The 25,611-nt window shown below is 43.6% G+C and overlaps 1 protein-coding gene across 5 annotated transcripts in view; it reads right to left on the reverse strand.

Annotated features, from left to right (window-relative positions):
- Window positions 1-25,611, reverse strand: part of SPATA13 (spermatogenesis associated 13) — a 346,580-nt gene that overhangs the window by 288,226 nt on the left and 32,743 nt on the right. For 4 of the 5 annotated variants that reach the window (XM_070240141.1, XM_023621399.2, XM_023621395.2 and 1 more), the window contains exon 2: window positions 13,471-13,506. The exons of the other annotated variant lie outside the window; for it this stretch is intronic. In XM_070240141.1, the coding sequence (XP_070096242.1) occupies window positions 13,471-13,506 (36 nt within the window). The remainder of the gene's footprint in view (window positions 1-13,470; window positions 13,507-25,611) is intronic. 5 annotated transcript variants of the gene reach the window in all.

Here is a 25,611-nt window from a genome sequence, read left to right on the forward strand (position 1 = left end):
GACTGCTTTTGACTTTTATTTTTATTAGATTTTTGAACTTCGTTTTTTGTTTTTAAAGATTTTATTTTTCCTTTTTCTCCCCAAAGCCCCCTGGTAAATAGTTGTATAGTTTTAGTTGTGGGTCCTTCTAGTTGTGGCATCAACATGGCCTGATGAGCGGTGCCTTGTCTGCACCCAAGATCCGAACCAGTGAAACCCTGGGTGGCCGAAGCAGAGCACACGGCGGACGTAACCACTTGGCGAGGGGGCCGGCCCCAGATTTCTGAACTTTTATTTTCTGAATAGTTTTATTCAAGTTGGTGGCTTCATACACAGTACAGAGGTTAGGTGAGTGGTCCTGCTCCCAAATGATACAGTAAAAACATGTAGGTCCAGGGAACTTCCATCCATTTCCTAACACCAAAGGACTTGCTGCAGGCCCCCAAGAGTTACATATCTTTAAAAAGTTAAATTGATGTCTCATTAATCTAGATAAAAATGTGAATTTGTTCTTTCTTCCCATTGAAAGTATTGGATTAAGCCAACCTTTCCAACCTACCCAAACTGAGTGAAACAAACCAATGAATCCAACACTCCCTGGCCAGGCCTACACCAGATGCCCCCGTATTCCCAGATTTGGTGACCCAGAAAACAAAGATTAAGTCTCAGACCTACTGACTCAACTGAACGGAATTGTAAGGATGAAAACCAGACCCTGACGGATGACCAGCCTCTAGGGCAGACCACCCGGATGGAGTGAGCGAATTTAAGTTTAACTCTTATTGGAAAGTCTGGTTACATTTTCGGGCAAACTTAACTCTCAAGTGTAAACTTATTTTGAAGTTAATCTGCTCATGAACTAAATTTTCCCATGTTCCCAAAACTCTAATGTCTTATTTGCCACCCAAAGCCTCCATACTCTCTGTTACTAGAGAAAAAAGCAAACAGCCTTTCCTCACAGCCAACCACCCCTGTAAACAAACACAAAAGGAAACCCAAGACATTTGTCATCTCTCTCTGTGAAATCTCCAGCAGATGCGCAGGTGGACTGATTCCACCAGCAGCCCACTTCCTGCTCGAGCCACATGAGTAATCGTTCAGAAACAACAGCGGCCGGAGCACTCAGCACACAGAGGACAACCGTGGGTGAAGAACGACCTAAAAATGGAGGGGAGTGCCCCCAAGAAGCAACTTGCCTAAAGAGAGAGCTTGTAGATACAGTACTGAGAAGACCTTGCAAACCCGGAAGTCTAACCAGGTGTCTGAAGCTAATTTCCCCGTTCTGGAATTAACTGAAGAATGTTGCAAGTAATTATAAAAAAGAGAATTTTCAAGCGTTGATTATTGTTTAAGGGAGAGAGGAGATATAAGGCTCTCAGCTCCTCAAGGGCAGGTCACTGTCTTATTCATCTTTGCATTTACAGCGCCCGGCATGGTCAGCGTTCATAGCAGATGCTCAATATATGCTCATCATTTAACCTATTCTATGCAGAAACCTCGGTTATTAGAAACATTAACTTTATCAGATGTTCCACAGCCTGAAGGCCATTTAATTTTCTTAGGTCACTTAATTTTCCTTTTTCTAATTCAAAGTTTGCCATGTGTTTTCCCCATTGTCTTGATATCTGGAAAGGCCCTGGAGAGCGGATACAAGTATTCTAGTCACTGACAAGGACTATCTCCCACTGTAAATTAATATATTGGAATTCTGACATGAGATTTGTTAGCATGAATCAGTTCACTAGAGTCAGATTAGCTCCAGGTAAACCGATGCAGTAATCGAGTTTCCAAACCAGTGAAGCTAAGGACAAGACCTTGGTCTGAGCCAAATCTCCAGAGACGGCGGGAGACGGGCGTCTGCCGAGGCTGCAGGCCAGTCTCCGCACAGCATTATCGCCATCAGCAAAGGTTTCCCCACAGGCAGTAGTCCTAATTGTGGCCTAAATAAATAAGTAAATCACAACTATATAAATCAGTGAATAACAGCTTTAACACTTTTTGATGCTTTGAATGATAAAAGGTATTGAAAAATGGAAGAGAATGCAGCAAACCAGGTAAAAATATAGGCGTTGGAGATTAGAATAGCTAGGATTGAATTTGCTTGTTACTTTGTGAATTTAAGCAAATTATTTAACCTTTCTAAACTTCAATTTTCTCTGTGAAATTGAGATAATAGTAATGTAATTTCATTAGGTTGTGAGGATTGAAAGAGAGAATCTACATACAGATTTTAAACCTTCCATTGCTGGTAATATAGTGGACTAGAGCTCCTAAAAATCCTCCCCCTGCAAAATACTTAAGATTCAAATTCTCAACATCACTAATCATCAGGGAAACGCAAATCAGAACCACAATGAGACATCACCTCACACCTATCAGAATGGACATTATAAAAAAGACAACAAATAAGTGTTGATGGGGATATGGAGAAAAGGAAACCCTTGTACACTGCTGGTGGGAATGTAAATTGGTGCAACCACTATGGAAAACAATATGGAGGTTCTTTGAAAAATTAAAAATAGAACTACCATACCATCCAGCAATTCCACTTTGGGTATTCATCTAAAGAAAACAAAAACACTAATTTGAAAAGACATACGCACCCCTATGTTCATTACAGCATTATTTACAATAGCCAAGAAATGGAAGCAACCTAAATGTCCATCAGTAGATGAATGGATAAAGAAGATATAGTGTATATACACAATGGAATATTACTCAGCCATAAAAAAGAACGAAATCTTGCCATTTGAAACAACAGAGATGGATGTAGAGGGTATTACGCTAAGTGAAATAAGTCAGACAGAGAAAGACAGATACTGTATGATCTCACTTATGTGTGGAATCTGAAAAACAAAACAAATGAACAAACAAAACAAAATAGAAACAAACTCATAGATACAAAGAACAAACTGATGCTTGCCAGAGGGGAGGGTTTGGGAGGATGAACAAAATAGGTGAAAAGGATTAAGAGGATAGACTTCTAGTTTAAAATAAATAACTCATGGGGATGTAATGTACATCATAGGGAATATAGTCAGTAACATTGTAATAACTTTGTATGGTGACAGATGGTTACTAGCTTTGTTGTGGTGATCATTTCCTAATGTATATAAATGTTGAATCACCTGAAACTAATATAACATTGTATGTCAACTTTACGTCAAGAAAAAAAAGGATGCTAGATTCAATTTTTTTTTAAATCTTCAAAAAAATGTATGGATAAAGTTGTAAGAGAGCAAAGCATTCCTCTGAAATCAGGAAAGAAGCTGCAGGATAAATCCAAGGAACATTCAGCGAGTCTGGAACCATCTTCTAGTCCCAGATGGCCTAGAGCTTTAATCTTAATGAAACCATGAGTGGGCACAAGATTAGGTGGGAGGACAACCAGAGACCACCACAGAAAGACAAGATACATAAAAGGCTATGCCCTTAGAGAAATGGTAAACAAGGGGAAAACATACACACCTTACCCAACCAGTATCAAGGAAAGTTATCCATCTTGGTCTTGAGCTTTTAGTGGAAGGAAAAAAAAGTCTCCCTTGAGTGAGGCTGTCAGATTTAGAAATTAAAATACAGGGTGCCCGGGATTTCTAGGACAGTGAAACTATTCTATATGATACTGTAATGGTAGATACATGTCATTACACATTTGTCAAAATCCATAGAATGTACAACACCAAGAGAACTCTAACATAAACCAAGAACTTTGGGTGATAATGATGTGTCGATGTTGTTTCATTGACTGTAATAAATGTACCACTCTGGTGGGGATGTTGACGGTGGGGGAGGCTGTGTGGGTGTGGGGAGGAGGGGGTATGTCAGAACTCTGTACTTAACACTCAATTTTACTGTGAACCCGAAGCTTCTCTAGATAATAAAGTCTATATAAATATATAGAAAATACAGGGTGCCCAGTTAAATTTGAATTCTATATAAACAACATATACTAAAAAAGTATTCATTGTTTATATGAAATTCAGATTTAACTGAGCATCTTGTATTTTTTATGGCAACCCTACCCCTGAGAATCCATGGCTACTGGCCAGCCCTAACATGGATTTGGGTCTTAATTCACATTATCTGTCTAAAACACTGTAAGCTAAAATATTTATATTGGATCCAAATTTGCATTATCCCCAGGTGCCTGGTAGAAGCAAACAAAAGTTCTTCCTGTAAAAATGTATCTTCACCCCAGGCTTCAAAAAATTTTCCAAATAAGTTTCAGACAAATAAAACCTTACCAAAAAAACAAGGCAGGGGCTGGCCCAGTGGTGCAGCGGCTAAGTTTGCACGTTCCACTTTTCGGCGGCCGGGGGTACGCCGGTTCGGACATGGCACGGCTTGGCACACCATGCTGTGGTAGGCGTCCCGCATATGAAGTAGAGGAAGATGGGCACAGATGTTAGCTCAGGGCCAGGCTTCCTCAGCAAAAAATGAGGAGGACTGGCAGTAGTTAGCTCAGAGCTAATCTTCCTCAAAAAAAAAAAAAGACAAAAACAAGGAAACCAAAGAGCCACAGAAAAAAATAAACAATAGACCAGACTCACCAGGACTTTAGATATTGGAATTATCAGATATAGAAAATAAAGTGTTTACATTTACATGTTTAAAGAAATAAAAGAGGAAATTGAAAGCATAAGCAATAAAAAATAACCAGAAACATTAAAAACAAACCTCTAAAATAGAGAAATATAATTATTGAAATGAAAAACTCACAGCAGCTGTTAAATAGCAGATTATACATGACTGATTAAAAAATCAATGATCTAGAAGCCAGAATCAAGCACAGAGAGAGAGACATAAAAGTATGAAGGAAAGGTAAAGAACACCGAAGATTGAGTAAGAAGAACTGACATTCAATTGAAATTTCATAAACAGTAAAGTGAATAAAGGATAGGAAGTTAGATTTTTCCGAAACAGTAGTAGGTATCGATCCTCAGAATTAAGAAGCATAAAGAATACCAGGCAACATCACCTCAAAAAAATCCACTCCTAGATACGTTACTGAAAAACTGATGAAAGCCAAAGGCAAAGAAAAGATTTAAAAGTAGCCAATGAAAAGGAGATATTACTTTGTATCTAATGAGATGCTAGCTGACTTCATCACTGCAAGCATGGAAGTCAGAAGAGTCTTGTCTACAAGGTACTAGGAGGAACCCGGCGCTCAGTCTGGAATTACGCACCCAGCAGCACTAGCTTTCAAGAATGATGACAAAATATAGACATTTTCAGATAAATAGATAATTCAGATAAATTGGGGGCAGTATACCAACAAGAGACCCTCCTTAAAAGACTTTTAGAAGAATTTACTGCAGGAAGAAAGAAAATGAGGCAGAAACAAAAAGGAATGAGCAAAGAAAGTGGTAATCATGTGAGTAAATCTAAACAAACATCAATAGTATAAGATCATAATAACACTCTAACCTGTGGGGATAAAAACAAAACAAAACCAGAAAATATTTACAAAAGCACATATTGGGCCATATATCAGGTCTCACAAATTTTAAAAAATTTATATTAAATTGACAATGTTTTTTGACCACAATATAATTAAAAAATAAATCAATTTTTTAAATACCTGAAAAAAAAACCCCTCTCCTATATGTTTGGAAATTATAAAAACATAAATAATTCATGGATCAAAAAATATATTAGAAATTAGAAACAACTAAAACTGAATTATACCAAAAACACTTTCAATCAAAGTTTACGATGTTAAATAGCCACGTGATGTTTAAGAAGATATTTGACACGAGAAGGTGGAAGAGAAAGAAAAAGGTAAGTGGACAGAGCACTTGCCTGGTGTCTACTCTGCACCAGGTATTAATCTAATTTCTTATGTATTAACTCATTTAATCTTCACAACAACCGTACGATATGGTCATTACCTCCATTTTAAGGATGTGAAAATAAGGCACAGGGAAGTTAAGATACCTGACCAAGGTCACATAGCCAGAAAGAGGCTTAATTGCTTACAGAAAGAGACTTAATGAACTAAGCATTAACACACAGGCGGAAAGAAGCAGCCCAATAAGTCCAAGAATGTAGAAGAAAGGAAATAATAAAGATAAGAGCTAAAATTAATGAAAGAGAAAACAAAGATACAATACAGGAATAACAAAGTCACAAGTTGATTCTTCGAAAATATTAATAAGATTAATAAATCTCTAGCAAGATTAATCAAGGAAAAAAAGCAAAAGAAAAGTATGAGGAATGAAAAGCGATATGACAGCCACATAACACAGATCCAGAAGATAAGACTATACCATAATCAATTTTTTGCCTATATATTTGAAAACACAAACAAAATGCAGATATTCCTAGAAAAAATAATGGAAAAATCGACTTAAGAGGAAACAATACCTACAATCATTAAAGAAAATAAATTAGTCATTTAAAATCGTCCTATAAAAGAAAAAGTTGTTTTGTAAACAATTTCCAAACCCAGTTTTATAAACAATTTTACTGAACATTAAAGGTTCAAATAATTCTGTCTTACCAAAACTTGATCAGAGAACAGAAAAACAGTAAATAACTAACATTGAAACAGCCCTGGACGATAGGAGAGGATCTCTACCTCACCTTCTACAACGCCCCCCCCCACCAAAAACAAGTAATAATTCATGTGCCCTTAATGTGAAGGGCACAAAACTTCAAACTTTTAGAAGAAAAACAGGAGACTGTACAATGTGACTTTGCGATAGGAAAGGATTTCTTAACTCACGAGGAGCATCAGTCATAAAAGGAAAAAGACGGAATACATTAAGAACTCCTGTTCATCAAGATACCGTAAAAACAGGGGAAATGTTGAGTCACATACTGGGGAGAAGACATTTTGAACCTATATAACCCAAAGAGAGTTAGTACCCAAGATATATGAAAAACAAGTAAGCCAATTTAAAAAAACCCAAAATATATGATGTGATATTTTATTGAAAAGAAATGCGAATGGCTAATAATCATATGAAAGATGCTCAACTTCACTAGAAGTCACAAAAAGGAAAATTCAAATCATAATGAGATACCACTTTATATCCACCAAATTCCAGAAATTTAAAAACTGAGAATACCGAGTTTTGGCAAGGATTCAGAGCAAAGGCAAGTTGTATCTACTACAGGTTTTAAATATAAATTGGTACAAACACTTTGGAAAAGAGTTTAGGATTATTTTTAAAGCTGAATGTAGAACTCCACTATGATCCAGCAACTCCTAAATGTATGCCCTGAAGACATTTGTACATGGATTCAGGGAGACCTATACAGAATGTTCATAGAAGCATGTCTGCAAAGGTTAAATCTGGAAATAACTCAAATGATCATCCATAAGAGAATATAGATACATACACAGTTAACACGCCGCATAACGATGTTTCGATCAATGGGGAACTGCACATACGATGGTGGTCCCATAAGATGAGTACCATATAGCCCAGGTGTGCAGTAGGATGTACCATCCAGGTTTGTGACAAGTACACTCTCATGTTCCCACAATGACAGAATCGCCTAACGATGCATTTCTCAGAACGTATCCCTGTCATTAAGCAACGCATGACTGTACATACATCTTAGATATAAGTACAATGAAACCTTTAGAGCAGTGAAAACGGATACACTATAGCCTCAAGCATCAGCATGGTTAATAAAAAGCAATAAGGAGAATGCAGAGGAAGATGGGCACAGATGTTAGCTCAGGGCCAGGCTTCCTCAGAGAAAAGAGGAGGATTGGCAGCAGTTAGCTCAGCGCTAATATTCCTCAAAAAAAAAAAAAAAAAAAAAAGAAGAAGAAGATGAATGCATACACTATGATACAAATTTTAATAAAATTTTTTAAAATAAGCAAAAATTAAAAAATATATTGTTTAGGGACGTATACCTTTGTGGTAAAACAATAAAGAAAAGCAAGGGAATTAAAAGCAGCATTCAGAAAAATCAGAATAATGACTACCTTTTGAGAGAGGACAAGGTGTGCAATCATGGAGTAACATGCAGGGAACTTCAGATATTTATAATTTTCTATTTCTCAAGAAGCATGGGGGGATCCAGATGCTCACTTTATTATTATGCATCATAACAGACAGACACACACACACGTAAAACGCATTATTTTGTGTTACCAAATATTTATAAAAACATGAAATATGTTTATAAAGAACTTACTATGTGGTACCTAGTAGGCATTCAATACCCAGCAGTAACAGCTGCTGTGTCCGCTGTTCTGGAGAACAGTGCCATACAGCCACCAGAAGACCCCTAGTGGCATGGGACGCGGGGGATGGGGTCTCTAACACCCTCCCGATAGGATCCTGCTCATGTATGTGGCTGGTCTGTCACTGCCACAGCCCAAGATAATGAAGGGGTGTTTCTTCTTTAGCCAGTAGCCCCTGATTCATCTTTATCCTTTCATTCTCCTCATTCGTTCATCCATCCATTCAGTCAATAAATATTGAAGTACCTACCAAGGGCTAGAAATCTCGAGGCTTCATCCGTCATTCAAAATCCTATTGTTCGAAGAATCTTAGGGCAACAGATGGGTCAGCCAATCGCAGATACCCGGCTGGAGTGCCGCCCAAGGTCAGTCTGATCAGGTCCCTTAGCTACCCCTTCTATCAATGTCTGTGCTGAAATGGATTCTTCTGAAGGAGAATTTAACTCTGATTCATAAATCTCCACAGCACGCGATTCACACACCTCTCCAAGCATGTTGGCAATTGTGATCCACTCGATTCTAGTAACTGAAGCTCACAGCTCACAAGCACCGACAACAGGGAATGTCTACCTGCATTACCAGTGATCAGGGGGTTTTACTAGGAACTGACTGTAATATTCGAGAGGGTCTACGTATGTTAGTTTCCTATGGCTGCTGTAACGAATTACCACAAACGCATGGCTTGAAAACACAGCTTTGTTACCGACAGTTCTGTAGGGAAAAGTCCACTAGGGGCTGACGAGGCTGAAATGAAGGTGTCAGCAGGGCTGCATGCCTTCCTCGAGGCTCTAGGGGAAAATCCAGGTCCTTGCCTTTTCCAGCTTCTGGAGGCTGCCAGCGTTCCTGGGCTCGCAGCCCCTCCTCCACCTTCAAAGCCAGCAATGTCAGACCAAGTCCTTCTCACATCGCATCACTCTGACCCGTTCCTCTGCCTTGCTCTTCTCGCTTTTAAGGACGGTTGTGATTTCATGGGGCCCACAGGATAATCTAGGATCATCTCCCTGTTCTAGCATCAGCTGCTGAGCACCCTTAATTGCTCTTTGCCATATAAAGTGATATATTCACGGTTTCTAGGGATCGGGACATGGACATCTCTGGGAGGGCCCTTATTCTGCCTTTCATGTTATGAAACATCTCTCATTATTCCCTAATTTTCTCGATAAATTAGATCATCAAAAAGCGAAGTATCAGGGTCACGTCATCTCCACCCTCTCGAGAAATGAATTCCTGAGCTATTCCTTAATTTAATGTCTACCTTACAGAGGATACAAGTAGGTTTGAACAACCTCTGTGTGTTTTTTAAAAACAATCATTGAAGTTATTGTCCAGCGTGTTATTCAGTGTTCTTTTTCTAGAAGAGCCTACACTAGAAATTTTTGCTTGAGTTTAATTCCAGGAAAACTTCTGATTCTGCAGATGTATTCATCAAATGAGAACAACGTGGCCACAGTGCTGCTCGCCTCACACTGGCTGCCAGAAAACTTGAGAGCTAAATCCATCCCATTTCCTATAGATAGTTTCTGTTTTGTTTTAGCTCTAAAAAAAAATCTTATTTTGGATTTTCAAAGTTACTTCAAGTACTCTAAGCAGTCATTTCTGTCTTAATAAATATGGTAAAAGCATCTAGTAATCCTTTTTTAAAAAAGATCCCTTTCAACTATTTTTGAAAATTATACAAATGCTTTATCAGTTTTGGAATACTGTAATTAAGAAATATTAAGATTTTCTTAGAATCTATGTCTAGTATATGCTCAATAGATATTTGGTGAATAATGTCTAGTAAACAGTGAAACTTATAGCATTTTATCTAAATCTAGCCCCACTGACCTAAACAGTGCTAGGGTGTTCTGTGGGTTTGAGGCCCAAAGCTATCTGAGGTGATAGAGGAAACCACAGAGAGCAGCGGATATGCCTCCCACTCACGCTGCAGCACGCGCAGGCCGGGGGCTCATTCGGTCACACCTCGACGTTCAAAGCAATCAGGTAAAAATAAGTCCTCGGTCGCGTGCTGGATCACAAGGCTGCCCGACCACCTTCGCTGCCTGATATTCTCTTCCTCACCTTGAGGCAACCTGTGCTCCAAGCAAACTGGATTCTTCAGGGTTCTCCAGCATCCTCTGCACTCAGAATATGTCCCCATCTCCACCTGTCACATTCCCAGAAATGCTCCATGTCCATCCCTACGTGCCCCCTCCTCCATCCTGCCTGTCCTGATGCTGTCTCTCTCTTTTGAAACCCCATAGCATATTGTTTCTTTCATATGGTTCTATATATTATGTTCTACTTTGTAACGCAAATTACATATGAACCATGTGAATTATTCATCTTTATATCCCCTTTTAGAAGAAAGTGCCTTGTAAATAATATGCTCAAAAGTATTCATTGCATTTAACTGCAGTAGCTCTTAATTATATGCGCTACTTTTGTTTTAATAGGAATAAAAACTATGCTACTGCTTGTTACATTGCAGTTATGTTACATTTTATAGGCCAGATTAGCTGAATAGTTTACTCAAAGATTTGTCGAAATTTAAACACCTTTAGTTTAAGATTCAATGGCTCCCTCTCGTGGCCTCTGAGGGAAATTGGGCTCACTGACCTTGAGAGTTGACAGTCAAGCCAGAGTATTTATTTTTAGCACTTAAATTTGAAGTCGTTCTCAATCAATTTCAGTTTTGAGGTTATGAATCAATTACTACTGAACGATAAATTTTATTTGGCACAAAAGTGTCATTTTTATACCAAGAATAAATACAAGCCGTTATTTGAAATTTAGGTCAATGGTTTCCATCTCAAGTGACTGTAAACCTGCTTTAAAAAAATTAATATACTTTAAGTATTAAGATATTCGATTAAGGTTAAAAAGCAAGTTTTCGAAAAGTCACATACACTTTTTCAGTGCATGAGAGTGACTGTAGCTGGGAACTTAGTGACAACATATAGCACTATATTTTTGCTTTTTTCATATTTTGGGACAATAGCAATTACAGATAAGTTAGAAACTCAAGCATTCTAACTATACAATTAAATGCTCAAGTTTGAAATGGAACAATGTAAAACTTGGAACTAAGTGAAATCCAAAACATTAAACCTAGAAGTACAGCTCCTAACGAGCCGCGAACCCTCGAGTCGCCACGCCTGTGGCCGGGAGCTCATGCCAACAGGGGAAAGCTGTCGGAGGAGGTGGCGTTCTGGCTGTCGGTGGCCTCCGTGCTCTGAGGCAGGCTTCCTCAGGGAGCAGCTGGAGTCAGCCAGTCACAGGGAGGGCAAACGCTCAGTCACGGTAAAGGTCTGCATTCTGCCGGAGGACAAAGAGCTCAAGCTGGCCACACACTCTACAGAAGGACTCCAGGGAGACACAGGAGGGGATCTGAACCTCCACCAGTCCTCATGGGCTCCAGAGAGGACGAGAAGAAAGAGAGGGCAACAGTGAAATTCATACCCGTGGTTGCTAACGCGACGTCATTTGAAAAAATAAAGTCTATTTAATAGAAGCTTTTCCTGTGCGTACATGAATGTCTCTTTCCCCCTGGGTCCCCATAGTTGCACAGAACCTCCAACCTATGTAGGATTCCAACAATTATTTCCAAACATCATAATTTTTGAGAACAGTTCTATAGAATTTCTCCCATCATGGTTATATTTTTAAATAAAATCTGACCTCAGAGAAGTATTTTCATTAATCATACTTATTCCAGTTGTGAAGGAGGCACAAGAGAAAAAAAGAGAATATACTGCTTGATAAGTCTGATAACCATTTAGCATGTGGCATTAAAAAATGTTTAAAAATATACATAAATTATTGCTAGATAACAGATTTTTAGATAATGTTTACCAAAAAGCAAAATAAAGCAACAAGAAGCACGTAGAAATTGTAACCACCTCTATTGCTGTCAAATTCGTAGTGATTAGACAGTATAAAATACATACTGCTTATAAAAATACATACTGCTTTTCTTTTCCGTAAATAAAAATCATGTAACTTCGGGCCTCCTTCTTTAGAAACACACTCACTCTCCCTGAGTATCGCCCAAACTGTAATAACACACCACTGAAACCCACCCAGGCAGGGACGCCTCAGGATTCTCCTTCATCCTAAATGTTAAAAACATTATAAAACAGACTGAGTAAGTTTTTAATAGTTTCTCATAATTTCTTTTCATCTGAGTGTGCACCACATGATTTTGAAGTAAGATATAAAGATCTATGATAATCCATTCACAGAATACGCACAACTTTGGAAACCAAATGCCATTATGTAATTTTTCCACAAACAAATAGGAAGAGTTAAAAGTTCAAAAAAATGCAACAAGTAAGCAAAATAGAAGAAAATAGCCTCTTTGTTTCAGGTCAATGGTAAACGGCAAATGAATGTCAATGTCAGTTAAGGTTGATGGTCACCAAATCAATGAACGATCCAAATGAACTTCAAACAAGCCAGCCGATGCCCCAGCTAATAAGATGGACCTCACTTGTCATCAGTGACTGTTACTGCAGAGACCTCTTTGGGTTTCTGACGTGTAAATGTAATCCCAAGATGAATTTTCTAAATTTTGCATTGTCTGCTCAGTTGAAGCTTTCCATAAGAGGCCATCCACTTTAGTTGGAGAATAAGGAATACAAAATGACTTTTCATTCAATACCTAAATGGCCTTCCTTAAATTCTTCACTTGTTAGTCTTTAGTTAGGCCCAATAGGTAACTCATGCTATAAATAATGGTAGGAGAACAAACATGATCTTTTGCAACATTTCTATCTGTCCATCAGAAAAGACATTTTGACTTTACAACCATGAAGTGGTTGGTAATACAACTTAATTTATAACAGGACATAAATATGTCACATATACGTATATTAAAATGGGTTAAACTCTAAGAAGCTTATATTCATCCAATTAAAAAAACCCGAAAATGCTCCCCGGTTTCCATCACAATAAAATATCTGAAAAAGGTAAGAATCGCATGTCTGGTTTTCCACTGGTGTGAGGTGACTAATTTACACTTGTTTCCAAAGTAAAATCATTCCCAAGTTTGCCTACAATGGATTGGCCAAAATAGCAGAATATTTAGTCGCAATACCGCAGATTAATAAATTTCATTCATGACCTAAAATTATGGTAAGAGAAGGCCTAACTTCAAAAAGGAAGATGTCACCCAAAGAGCCTAACAGAATGTCTATTCTGAAAGTTAAGAAAATCGTGACGCTGTCAGTCTGTGAATCTCAGTATGACTTAGAGAAGAGAGCGGACTGGGAGAGGGGGCGACGACACGGAGCTGTTCTTACCAGGTCTGGAGCACTGGCAACTCTTAAGGACACGTTCTGGAAAGGACAAAAAAGACGTGCTGTTAGTGCACAGATGTGTGAAAACAGGTAATCTGAAGTTAAATCAGAATGTCAGATAGAGCTCTATCTGACCTGAAAAAGATACATAAAATAAAGAAATATATATGCATATACATGTGTGAGACACTCACATACGTCTTACATGGCCTTGACAGCAGATTTTAATAGCACTGAGAAAATGATGCACTCTACCCAATGTATTTGGATCACATATCAGCCATGGTCTGGCTGTGTATTTCATAACTAGAAGCCCTGGGTTTCAGATCCATGGGACTCCGGTTCAGGGGATGGGTGCTAAGGCCAGACTACACAGACTCAAACCCCAGTCCGCCATTTCTTGCTGCATGACCCAGGGCAGTGATTTAATTTCTCTCCTGGGCTAACAGCAGAGAATTACCGTGAGAAGTGAGTGAGTTAATGTATGTAAAGAGCCTAGAGCAGTGCTTGGCACGTTGTAAACACATGTAAATGTATGTCCTTATTTTGGGGATTTGCTCTCTGTGGCTAAAAATTGGACTATTTCTCAGGAATCCTTGCTCCTTAATATATATTTTTAGATATTTTATATTTACTTTATTAGGCTCTCTCTCTGGCTCTCTGCTTGGCCCCCCATCCAGAAAGAATTTCTGCTCCCCAGTCCCTATGACCTCATTCCATCCTTATGGAGCTCATCGCCATTCCTTACATTCTGGAAGCACACCTCCATGGAAGCTGCCTGCCACTTCTTAGTTAGGACGACGCTAATACTTAATGTTCATTATACCATCTAGGTGGGCATCTGTCTTCCTATTCATTCTTTCATTCACCAACTTAACGTGTATTTATTGAATGCTGGCCGTCGGCCTAGATGGGAGCAACACAGGCATGAACGAGGCCCGGATTCCCTCCCGCTATGGAATCTATGTCTGTATTACCATGTGGGGGTGTCAGCCTGGGTGGGGGCAGAATTGCCACCCTATTGCTGGAACTGTGGCATATTGTACACCCTGGAGTGTCCTATAAGGCTTCTTTCTGAACAAGGACACAATAAAACTAGAGACACAATATTAGACACACAACAGCTCACAAGGGTTGGGAGCAAGAGAGGATGGAGGATGCCCAGCTTCATAGACGATGCTCAGGTCCCTGGGAATTTGAGCCTGGGTAGAGTCAGTGGTGCTCAAGGTCAATCCAATGACCTTGCTTGGTTGTGGGCAAAGAAGGGCAACTTTGAGCCCAACATTGTGGATGTAGTTTGTATCACTTTCCCACCCAGCTGCCGAAGGATGGATGTTCCCAGTTCTTCTAGCAAGAACTCAAGAAAGTTGAAGTCAATTAAATAAAACTGGTGCAACATCCAGGGTGCTGGCAGAATTCACATTTGGATCTTGATAAGAACTGCGACTCCACTGGGAAACAGCCCTCCTGGCCACAGGGCAGGCAGCCACTGCCCCTCAGAGTGACTAGGGCCGTGTCAAAGAAGGAGAAGGAGTGCTCCTTGTGGCAGAAACAGACTCTAAGTTACCGTGGCCTCAACTCGCCTAATCAGGAGGAACCACCCAGGAGCAGAGCAGAAGAATAAAGCCACAAACCAAGACCAAGAGCCAACCGACTTGTAGGACCATCTGAGGAAAATGCACGAAGCACTCCAAATCCTGACAGGGCACACAGGGGCTTGCATTGGGGTTCTCGCCATCTTACTGTGGGGCTCAGAACCGAGACACTTGCCACCGTGGCTCACCACCCCCAGCACACACACACCGTGTGCCCTCCACATCACTGTAGAGCTTGGGGACTGGTGACTCAGACAACAGAGCAACATTAACTCCGTCTTCACAAGGGAAGGGTGAAGCCAGCACTAAGCAAGCTACAGAAAAACAAAACTATATCTTTCGCTTTATGGTAAAGAAAATATCTCTGGATTTTAAATGATCTCTAAGTATAATGAACTTTGTTTTAATTCTCTGGGTTTCGTCATGACAGGGACTCCAGGTTTGCCAGCTGAAGTTCATGTCCCAGGGAAGGCGCTCGGAAAAGCCGTCCTGAAGAAAGGACACCTGTGAGGGTTGTGAGGGACCAGGGGTGTCCTGGACCAGGGGGCAGCCTGGGTGGGGCCGAGAGGAAAGACTTAGGGGTGCAGGTGTGGGAGGCGGTTTTTGAGCAAAGCTGAAGAGGTAGACAGAATTTAGATGGCTTGCTTATGACTTTAGAATAATCCTGATGGATAACACCTGTCTGTCACACGGTCGCATGTGTGTTTTTGATAAATCACCTGCTTGTGGAGAAGGGATTTCAGAGAAAGAAATGAGCACGGAGGCAGAGTTATCCCTGAAATTTAGCTTTAATTGATGCGCACTTTGAAACGTTTTCTTAAAACGTGCGGTCCATCTAGCACCTCTCAGTGAAAGGTAAGTTGATTTAGGCTTTAACTTATGCTCTCTCAATATTTTTTAAAAGAAACATTAAATAACTCTGTGTGTCTATTTTGGAGTAAGTGCTCATCTTTGAAGATTCTTTTCTTCCAAGGCCTGTCTTGTTAAGACTCATATAGGTCATCATCTAGATATGACAGACCTTGTTCTGTCAAGAAAATGTTGCTATTACCATAAAAATCCGGCAAGTGCCGAAAAAGGAAGCTAACCCCAAACTAGGGCAAATCTGTGGAAACTATAACCGGAAAGTGAGGATGGCGCATGGCTCAGACACTGTGCATGAATTACAGCTTTATGACCAATGAAAGCAATTGTTTCCTTTGGTCAGTCCCACACTAACCTGCATGACCTTCCATTTAAAGGAGGCTGTTAAATTACAATAATCAACTTTCAGGCAAAGACATACAGGATTTTGTTACAAACTAAGAAACTGAGGAAATAGGTAAATAGACTGTTAAATATTCTTTGACCAAAATGACTGACAAGGAGACATGGCAGTCAAAAGGACACCTGGGAGAAAGTTAATTTTTTAATACTTCCTATGATTATATTTTATACCTTTTTCATAGTATAAATTTCTAAGTGTATTCAAAAGTAGAGTTCAGGGAACCTCTGAACTCATCACCTTGCTTCAATAACCACAACCATCTTGCTACGCTCTTGTCATTTATTTTCATTTTGCTGGATTTTTAAAAAACAAATCCCGGTCATCACGCCATTCACCCCAAATCACTTAACGTCCTCTCAAAAAATGGAGACGTTTTCTTACATAGTCATAATGCCATTATCACACTAAACAAAATTATTATTCCTTAGTTAATGCTTTAGTCCAACAATTCATTTCTTACAATCCCCAAATATACTAATAGGTGTAGTTCCAGAAATTTGTTTATAAGTCAATTGTTTAGATTTCGGGAACTATCCCCTACAAGAGCGTCTTTAACTCATACATCACCTGAAATAGAACAATTTTCCAGCTAAAAATGCTCAAAAGTAATGCTTACTCCATAGTAATGTTGTATTTCAATGGAATAACCTGGAATAAACATCTTAGTATGCATTATTTTTGTCCATATTTAAAATTATTTCTATCCTAAGTGAAATTCAAGAATTATGATCATCCTAAGCATCTTGCTCCACGCTGCCACACTTCCTTCCAGAAAGTGCTGTAGACCAGTGCTTCTCACGCCTTAATGTGTATTGGAATCACCTGGGCATCTTGTTCAAACGCAAATTCTGGTTCAGTACATCTGGGGAGGGGCTCCCCGGTGACACCTACGCTGCTGCTTAGAGACCGTCCATGGACCACCTGTCATCGGTTGACTAGTTTCCCGGGCCTGCCCCAAATTCATATGTTGGAGTCCTAAACCCCAGTACCTCAGAATGTGACCTTCTTCGGAAATAGGGTCAGTGCAGATGTAATTAATTAAGATGAGGTCATTTGAGTGGACCCTAGTCCAGTATGACTTATGTCCTTATAAGAAGGTGAAATCTGGACACCCATGCACACATGGAGGATGCCAGGAAGACTGGATTCATGCCTCCAGAAGCTGGGAGAGAGGCCTGGAACGGATCCTTCCCTGGTGCCTTCAGAGGGAGCAGGGCCCTGCAGACACCTCGATCTTGGGCATCCAGCTTCCAGAACTGGGAGGTGCCCAATGTCTATTGTTTAAGCCCCCAGTTGGTGGTACCGTACTTTGTTACAGCTGTGCTAGCACACTAACGCACCAGCCTCGTGTAGCCAGGGTTTGCAGGGTCCCACTTTAACACATGCCAGCCCTGCATTCAGGGCTAGGGCAGCGGCTAAAAAATGAGACTATGCAGGCAGACAGGCCTCCATTCCATCACTTGCCCTGAGTAACTTCATACATTACCTAATCAGGCAAGCTTTGATTTCCTCAGCTGGGAAATGGCCATGGTGATATGCAGACCCGTCTCACTGGGGTTGTTGGAGGGTTAAACAAAAAAATGCACACAGTGTTCCTAACCGCTGATTTTCGAGAGAGTAGTTTTTGGGGCAAAAAAGTGTAGAAAAACTCAGCTTGTAGGGAACCAGGGAGCAAAATGCAAGCAGTGGGTGTGGATTACTCTTTCAGAGCTTTTTTTGGAAAAAGGAAAGTTAAAGAGAAATGAAACTTGAAGGATTCACAAGGTCAAGGAAAACGTACTTCTTTAGAATCTGTGGGACTCAAGCTTGTTTGTACCTGTCTTGTCCCCATTCTGAGAACAGGTGGAACCCAGGGCCCTGTGCCCAAACACTGTGCCCAGGTGCTGGGCAAGGTACAGGGTAAGGTGTGGCTGGCTGTGTGCTCCGAGCCCAGAACTAAGAGGCGGGGAGGGAAGTGGAGGAGCAACTTGGACAGTTGTCAGTCTGAAGGGCTTGGCAGAGGGAAATAACCAGGAAGAAGGAATGGGATGCTACGGAAACCAGAGAGCTCAAATAAAAGTGAGAGAGTCCCACTCAGGAGTGGGAAGTGGGACCTGGAGAGATCCTTGGGAGAAGGAGCTCAGGACACGTGCCGTGGGTGGGAGGGGAACAGTAAGTGCTCTAAGCCCTGCTCAGAACCCCCACGCTTGCAGACCTTTTAGGCGGTGGGTTGGGTGGAGGTTTCTCCGGGTTTACAAAGGTTTGCCATGTGACCTGGTGCCGCCCTCCTGCCCTGGCTCTGGCTCAGGCATGTAGGCTGTGGCCAATGGGGCATTAGCCAGCAGGACACAGCAGAGGCGTGGAAAGCTCTGGCATAATTTGGATTGGTGGCCATTCCCCTCTGCCATCACACTAAGAATATTTCTGGGCCATTCTGCTGGATGAGGAGAGACACTTGGCCCAGTTGCACCATCACCCCAGCCAATAGCCAGCTGGGCGCCAGCTACATGAGTGGGCCCAGTGAAGACCAGAAGAACCACCCAGTCAAGCCCAGCCTAAACCCCCAACCAGTGGACTCATCAGCTAAATAATTGCTTAGTGCCTTGAGCCACTAGGCTTTGGGGTGTTTGTTATGTGGCATAATTGTGGGACTAGATGATTGATACAGTGCTCGTGACTGCTCAGCAGAAGGCTAGAGCCCATCCCACCACACATGCTGGTTGTGGGGCTGGTAATAGGGGACAGGGAGGGCACAGATTCTAGGAGCTCATCCCATCAGAGAAGAGGAACTATGGGAGCCACTGAGATTGGAGGGCCACGACCTTGATCATCTTGGCCAACTTGAAGGCTTCTAACTTGATGTCCAAATGGGAAGCCTGTCAGGATTTCCCATATGGGTGTCCCTCTCACTCCTTACAGCCAGTAGGTGTAATCTTTGTACCCATCCTAGTTACACTGGGAGACCCTAAAGGGCTCCTCCCGATACTGACCCGCAGGGAACATCTGAGGCAATGTCCTCCTGCCCAGCGGCAACCTTGGACAAGACAGATGAGAGTTTTGTCCATGAGCTGCCCCGCGCCCAGCAGTCTAAAAGCGTTTTGGTCTGAAAATAGAAAGAAGTTCCTGCTCTGGAGTGGCCCATAGACCCCTGTGCCCATGATGGAGGGTCCAGCCATTATGCAGAGCGGAGGCAGCCAGACTCCAGGGCCAGCGAACGAAACTTGCCTGAGCTTTCATCATAGACCAGTTACACACTTGGCTTCCTGGCAGTGTGTCTGCCAGTGACCAGGTCCCTCACATCCCTTTTGGGCCACGTGGTCAGAGGTAAAGGCCACAATCACTGGAGGATGCCCAATGCCTTTATTCTCCCAGTGAATCCATTACCAAGTTTTATTTACAGATATGCCAGCAGGCAAGACCAGTCCTGGCCCTGTGGGTTCACAGTCTGGGGTGGAGGAGGAAGTGGACAGTACAGCCAGCACTACACGTGTGTGAAGAAGGCAGAGAAGCCGGGGCTACCACCTGGGCTGAGAGTTCTAGGTCTGTGAGTTCAGAAAGACTGGGGGCCTGCTGTCAGAAAGACAGGCTCTGGCCAGGTCATCCCTGGTGACCTCCCTGAGGCCCGCCCAGATCTGCCTGTGCAGGAAGGCCCAGCCCTCAAGCCGCAGGCCATCCACCCTGCCCTGGGCCAGGGCCTGCAGTCGGCATCGCTGGCTGTCTCTTGCCTGCCAGCCTAGGACTACTAGGGGCCTGGACAGACGGCTGCTTGGCCAGGAGAGGCCACTTGTCCCTGTGCTGGAGATTCGGCGGGCTCTGCTCCCCCAGGAAAGTTAGAGCCCACTGTTTCCAGTCACACCTGAAGAAGAAAGCAGGGCAGGGCCAGTCCCTTGTTGGCAAATCTAAAGGTCCTGGTGCCACTGGTTGTGCTGGTGTAGTCTGCCAGCTGTACGTACAGCCCTGCAGCTCGAGGGCGCTGCCCAGCCTGGGCATGGAGAGCAGAAGTAACTTCCAGAACTCTTGTAGGATTCGGGGCTCTGCCCTCACCAGCAGCTCCACTCTCAGGCACGGGCAGCAGGGTCACCATGCTCCCCAGGGATGGGAAAGCAAGGCCAGGTTCTACCCTGGGACTATCTCAGGGCCCAGAGCAATTGTGGAACACAGTGACCACATTGGGTAGCCAAGCTGGCACTGCCTGAGGGACAGGGAGCAGAAAAATCCCTAGAACCAGATGCTCAGGAGTTATGGCCACTTCTGGGTGTGCTGGCATAGCCTGCGAGCTGCATGTGCAGCCCCACAGCAGGTGGCATCCCCACGTGCTGGTCTACGCTGGGGGGCAGCACCCCCAAAACACAGGGCCGGCCTAGGGCTGGAGCTGACCCGACCACCAGTGGACCGCAGCCCTGCAGGGAGGGGGCCTCAGCGGATCAGTCAGGTCCAGGGAAGAAGCCAAAATCAAGGTCTCAGAGGGGTCAGCCGACTGGAGACACATCACAGCAGGATGGAAACAGAAAAAGACAAAAAAGGAAGTGGTCAAGGCAGAGAGGGGAGCTCAGGCACAGGGAATTTCTGTAGGAAAAGCCAACATACTCTATCCTTTGAGACCTCAGGCACCACTGGCATAGGAGACATTGGCCAGGCTATGGGTAAGGAGCCAGTAGAGGAAGAAAGGGAGGACATGATGGATTGGAATAAATATCTGTGGAAGCAGGAGGGAAGGAGAAGACGGCATCCTGGGAGGAAAAGCAGATCCAACTCATGATGCAGGTGGAACAGCTTCCCAGGCAGAGGACAGGACCAAGGGACGGTGAGGGGAGGTGGCCCTGCTGGACGGACAAGGCCCAGGGAAGAAAGACAAGAGACCCACAGGAGGATGACGGTCATCTAGTTCTTGCCTGCAAGTTGGTGACGTCTGTGACACGGAACTGCATGTGTCAGCTCCTCATGGCACTGGAAGCGGAGTCTGGGTGGGGAGAGTGCTGGCTCAGATCTGCGCAGTCCCAGCAACAGAGGGCTCCCTTGGGTTTAGGTCCTAGCTACCTTTTGTGCTCCCAGAGGCCACATAACTACTGCCTTCTGTTTCATGAGCAGCCTCCACCCACTTGGTTCCATTGCTGTATTTTTGCCACCTCTTCCCCTCTCTGTGGCCCACTTTAAGTCACTCTATCAGCTGGTGGCACGAAGAGTCTTTCATAGACAGAGGCTGCAGAACAATAAAACCAAGAGTGCTCTGGGATGTGTGAGGAGGGAGTGTCTGGGGAGAGGGTAGGGAAGAGGAGGGGGAGGGGAGCACGAGGAGCAGGGGGGAGGGAGCACTAGCGAAAGGAGGAAGAGATGAGTAGGAGGGCCGGGAGCACAAAGCTGCCGTGGCAGCAATGATAAAGGCACTGGGAGCTGCCACTGCTTCAGCAACACAAGGCCAAGTACAAGTGGTGAGTGGGGCCTGCCAGTGGGACTGAGGGCTCAGGGCTCGCTTGCTCCCACCGACAGCGACAGAGGAAGGAAAACTGGAAGAAAGCCCCTCAGCCCATAAACTTCAGGACTTAAGGCAGAGGTAGTTCCCCCTGAGATCTAGACATAATCAAGTCTGATGATTAAGCGCTTTAAGTTATTCGAATACTCCTACTTGCTATACAATACAGATTGACCAAGGAAGAAATGGCCTGCCTCAGCAGACACACTTTGTCTCATCCAGCAGACGGGACAGACTCAAGAGGGAAGAAGCCCAGAGTGACGAGCTCTGCTTGAACCTGCCATTCTCACCCCTGACTCAGGAGAGGCCTCGGTGAACAGCCGACACAGCTCCCTGAGCGCGAGTCATCTACCCACCGGGGGCGGCCCAGGCCCGCACCACAGCCTTCGTGCTGCGGCTACTATGGTTTTTTCCCAGAACTTCCTGGCTATGCTTCACGGCTTGAAGTAGAAGTAAAACTTACACTTTCTGGAGGTGGCATGTGCACACCAACGATGATGATAACAAATAATGCTTATTCAGTCTTACTGTGTATCAAGCACGTACAATATTTCATTTAATCCCCACAATGAGGCACGAGGTCAGCGGTACTATTACTCCTAAATTTAAAATGGAAAATCCTCCAGCCTAGTAACTTCCCCAGATCAGACAGCTAGTCATTGGAGGAGCAGCATTTTGAGCCCAGGGCCCCAGTTACGAACCACAGATCTGACGGCCACACAAGAGCAGGCTCCCTCCCCACAGGCAAGCTTGGCCCAACTGCCCCCCAGAAAGACAGCCGGGAGAAGGCGGCCCAGCTGGTCCTTTCCCTTTCCTAGAGACGGCCCCTCAACAAAAGTGTATTCAACTCGACTCTGCGGGTGCTACGCTCAGTGCTCCAGGGGACACCTGGGTCACCGGGCATAGGCTCTTGAAATGCTCTCCAGTCAGGTAAGACGTCAACAGAATGGCTCCCAAGACTACAAGCTAGAAAGTGACGAGTCTTAGGAGGCACAGCTCACTAGGACCCGAGCGAGGAGGGAAAGGTGATGACTCTTAGCTGAGGGGAAGCAGGAAGGCTCTGTTTGAACTGGCCTTGAGGAAGGGGGCGTTGTGGATGTGTAAGGATGGGGCGGTGGACACAAGGAGAGGCAAGTCCAAAGCAACAAGACAGTGAGGGAGCCGCGGCGACTCTGCGCCTCTGTGCCATCTTCCTGAGAGGGGGCTGTCTGTTGATCACAAAGAGCGAGCGTCCTTTTCTTCCCACCACTCACGAGGCTGCCCTTCAGACACAGAACAAAACCCACAACCCTTATGGGAGCTGACAACGCGGAATCAACAGTGAGGAGCCCGGGCCGTGAGTGCGGGCGCTCTCCTGGCTCCACCCCGTGCAGGAGCTAGGCTCACTGGGACTCAACTCCCCAGCTGTAAAGTGGGACCACGGCTGTCCACGCTCAGGGGATTACCGTGATGACTCCGTGCGCTAGCGCAGGCAGGGCGCGTAGACTAGCATCCCACACAGCTAGTGCTCGATCAACCACGGCTGCTGTCATTAGTAGGCTTGGGAGGAGGAGGAGCAGCAGCAGCAGCTGCAATCAGGGCCTGCGTGGTCCACCTTCTGCCGGCTCCTCTGCCCTCTGTTGCGCCCCAACTCCCCCTCAGTTTGCTGGGCTCCATGCTGGGCTCCTTTCGGTTCCTTCACATCACGGTACATGACATGGCAACAGTGTCATGTAGTCGTCTGAAACTGTTGCTCATTAGTACTGCTTACAATTTTTTCCTATCACATTCTCAATCTGAGGAAGCCCAATATTATGCAAAGCTCAAGGACACTAGGGGAAGGCCCTGTATATTAACCTGCTGACAAATTAGGGGAGCTCCTGAAGACTCGGGTGACAGCTCCTAGGTGCACTGGAAATAGGGAAACTTTTATACAAGGAAATAACTCCTAATGAATGCTAATATTTAAACTTCCCTCTATATCCTCTCAGATATACCTTACTATGTCCATAAATGTCTCATTTCATTATAGAATTATGGATGGTTACTCTCAAAATTGCTGTATTTTCTCTGTGGTTCACAGTGAAAAGCAAAGGAATGTGGCAGGCTCCCACGGCCACTTCCAGCTCAGCCGTTCTGAGCGTCTTCCATCCAGAACATGTGACCCAGCGTGGTAACTGTGCATCGGAACAGGTGATAATTATGCAAGAAGTGGTGTACTGTTCTAGAAGGTCAACTCTAAAGGTCAAGGGAGTGGAAGTCTTTATTAAGGAGAGGAGGGAAAAAATGTCAGTTATGCTGTTGTGTGCAGAAAAAGGGCTCTACTCCTCCATTGAGAAAAACGCCTGGGCTGCTGCTCGTGCCTCAGACGCAACTTGTATGGCTTGTTGACAAATCCGAAAAGAATGTGCCTTCCTTGGGAAATGCCCGTTTAAAGGCTGTGTCCTCAGGCCCCTTTCACGAATTTACCAGCTGTTCTTCACCCTGACTATTGGAAAGAGAGTTTCAGAAACTAAAATCTTTCTCGTCTCTATCCCTCACCCCATCCCCACACCAAGTGTGATAAGACACGACTTCATGCCCCCGCCAGGCAAGACAGCTATGTAGTTGTACCTTTTCACCAACTATTCCCTGTCCCCAAGCATCATTAACATTATCGTTTTCGTTCTGTATCTGCATATACTCCATCTTTCATACTTAGATGTGAGCTCCTGGCCTGGCCCCACCCTGCTAGGCCCTCGGGGAGCCTCTATTTGGTCTAAGATGCTGGGCAAGTCCCGGTTCCATCTTCACGGATCCCTGATTCTCGCCTCTAAACACGCGCACATCTTCTAGGAACATGTTTTCATACATCCATTCAGAGTTGTTAACCATTATAAAAATGTAAGAATAAAAACATTTTTTTTTCTGCTTTATCTCCGCCCCCCCCCCCCCCCCCCGCCCCGTGCACAGTTGTATATCTTAGTTGCAGGTCCTTCTAGTTGTGGGATGTGGGCCGCCGCCTCAACGTGACCTGACGAGCAGTGCCATGTCTGTGCCCAGGATCCGAACCCTGGGCTGCCGTAGCGGAGCACACAAACTTAACCACTCGGCCACGGAGTCGACCCCTAAAAACATTTTTGAAACACGAGCACTACATACAGGCTGACAAAGAACAGAATTTCTGTACAATTAAATGCTGGTGTCGTCTTCTAGCATTTAACTCCTCCCCTAAAGAGGCAGAAAAAGCAGAGTGCTCTCAAAATAAAGATTCTCAGAAAATTATTTGCTTTGAGAAAAACTTAGAGCTTTTTAAACTGAAAGCAAGTTGGCAAAGATAACTTATATGTTAGTAAAAAGTAGTAACGTAAAAGGGAATGTAGATTCATTTTCAAATGCATGTCAGTTAGTTCCTTTGGTTTATTCTCACAGTAGATGGTAACGATAATAGAGGGGCTAAAGTCAGGGGACAAGCTTTAAGCTTTCCTTGGGAATCTGATGGTGGGTGGGGGTTTAGAGTCTGATTTGGGAGTCTCTAGGGGGGTGGCATTTTGTTATCAGGGTGCCCTTTAGATTTTACTATTGGCTTTATCTCACTGTAGAATCTTTAGTAGTTACACTGGAGAATGTGGCTGAACATAATTTTTGATGATCAATAGCATGGAGAGTAAATTTGCAGCCCTGTGTAACACAGCAGTCTTGGAATTAATTTAATCGCGGCAGTGTTCTCACCCCTTCCAGAGCCTCCCTGGGTAATAGCTGTGTTGCCTACTCAGGTGCCATGAGGATACTGAAGGAGATACCGACCCTGGGCTCTTCTGCTCTCTGGGTAATAGAAAAGGACAAGAGGCCCGACCACGGTTTCAGACAAGGTT

Source organism: Equus caballus, chromosome 17 (assembly GCF_041296265.1).
Source record: "Equus caballus isolate H_3958 breed thoroughbred chromosome 17, TB-T2T, whole genome shotgun sequence".
Classification (NCBI taxonomy): Eukaryota; Metazoa; Chordata; class Mammalia; order Perissodactyla; family Equidae; genus Equus; species Equus caballus.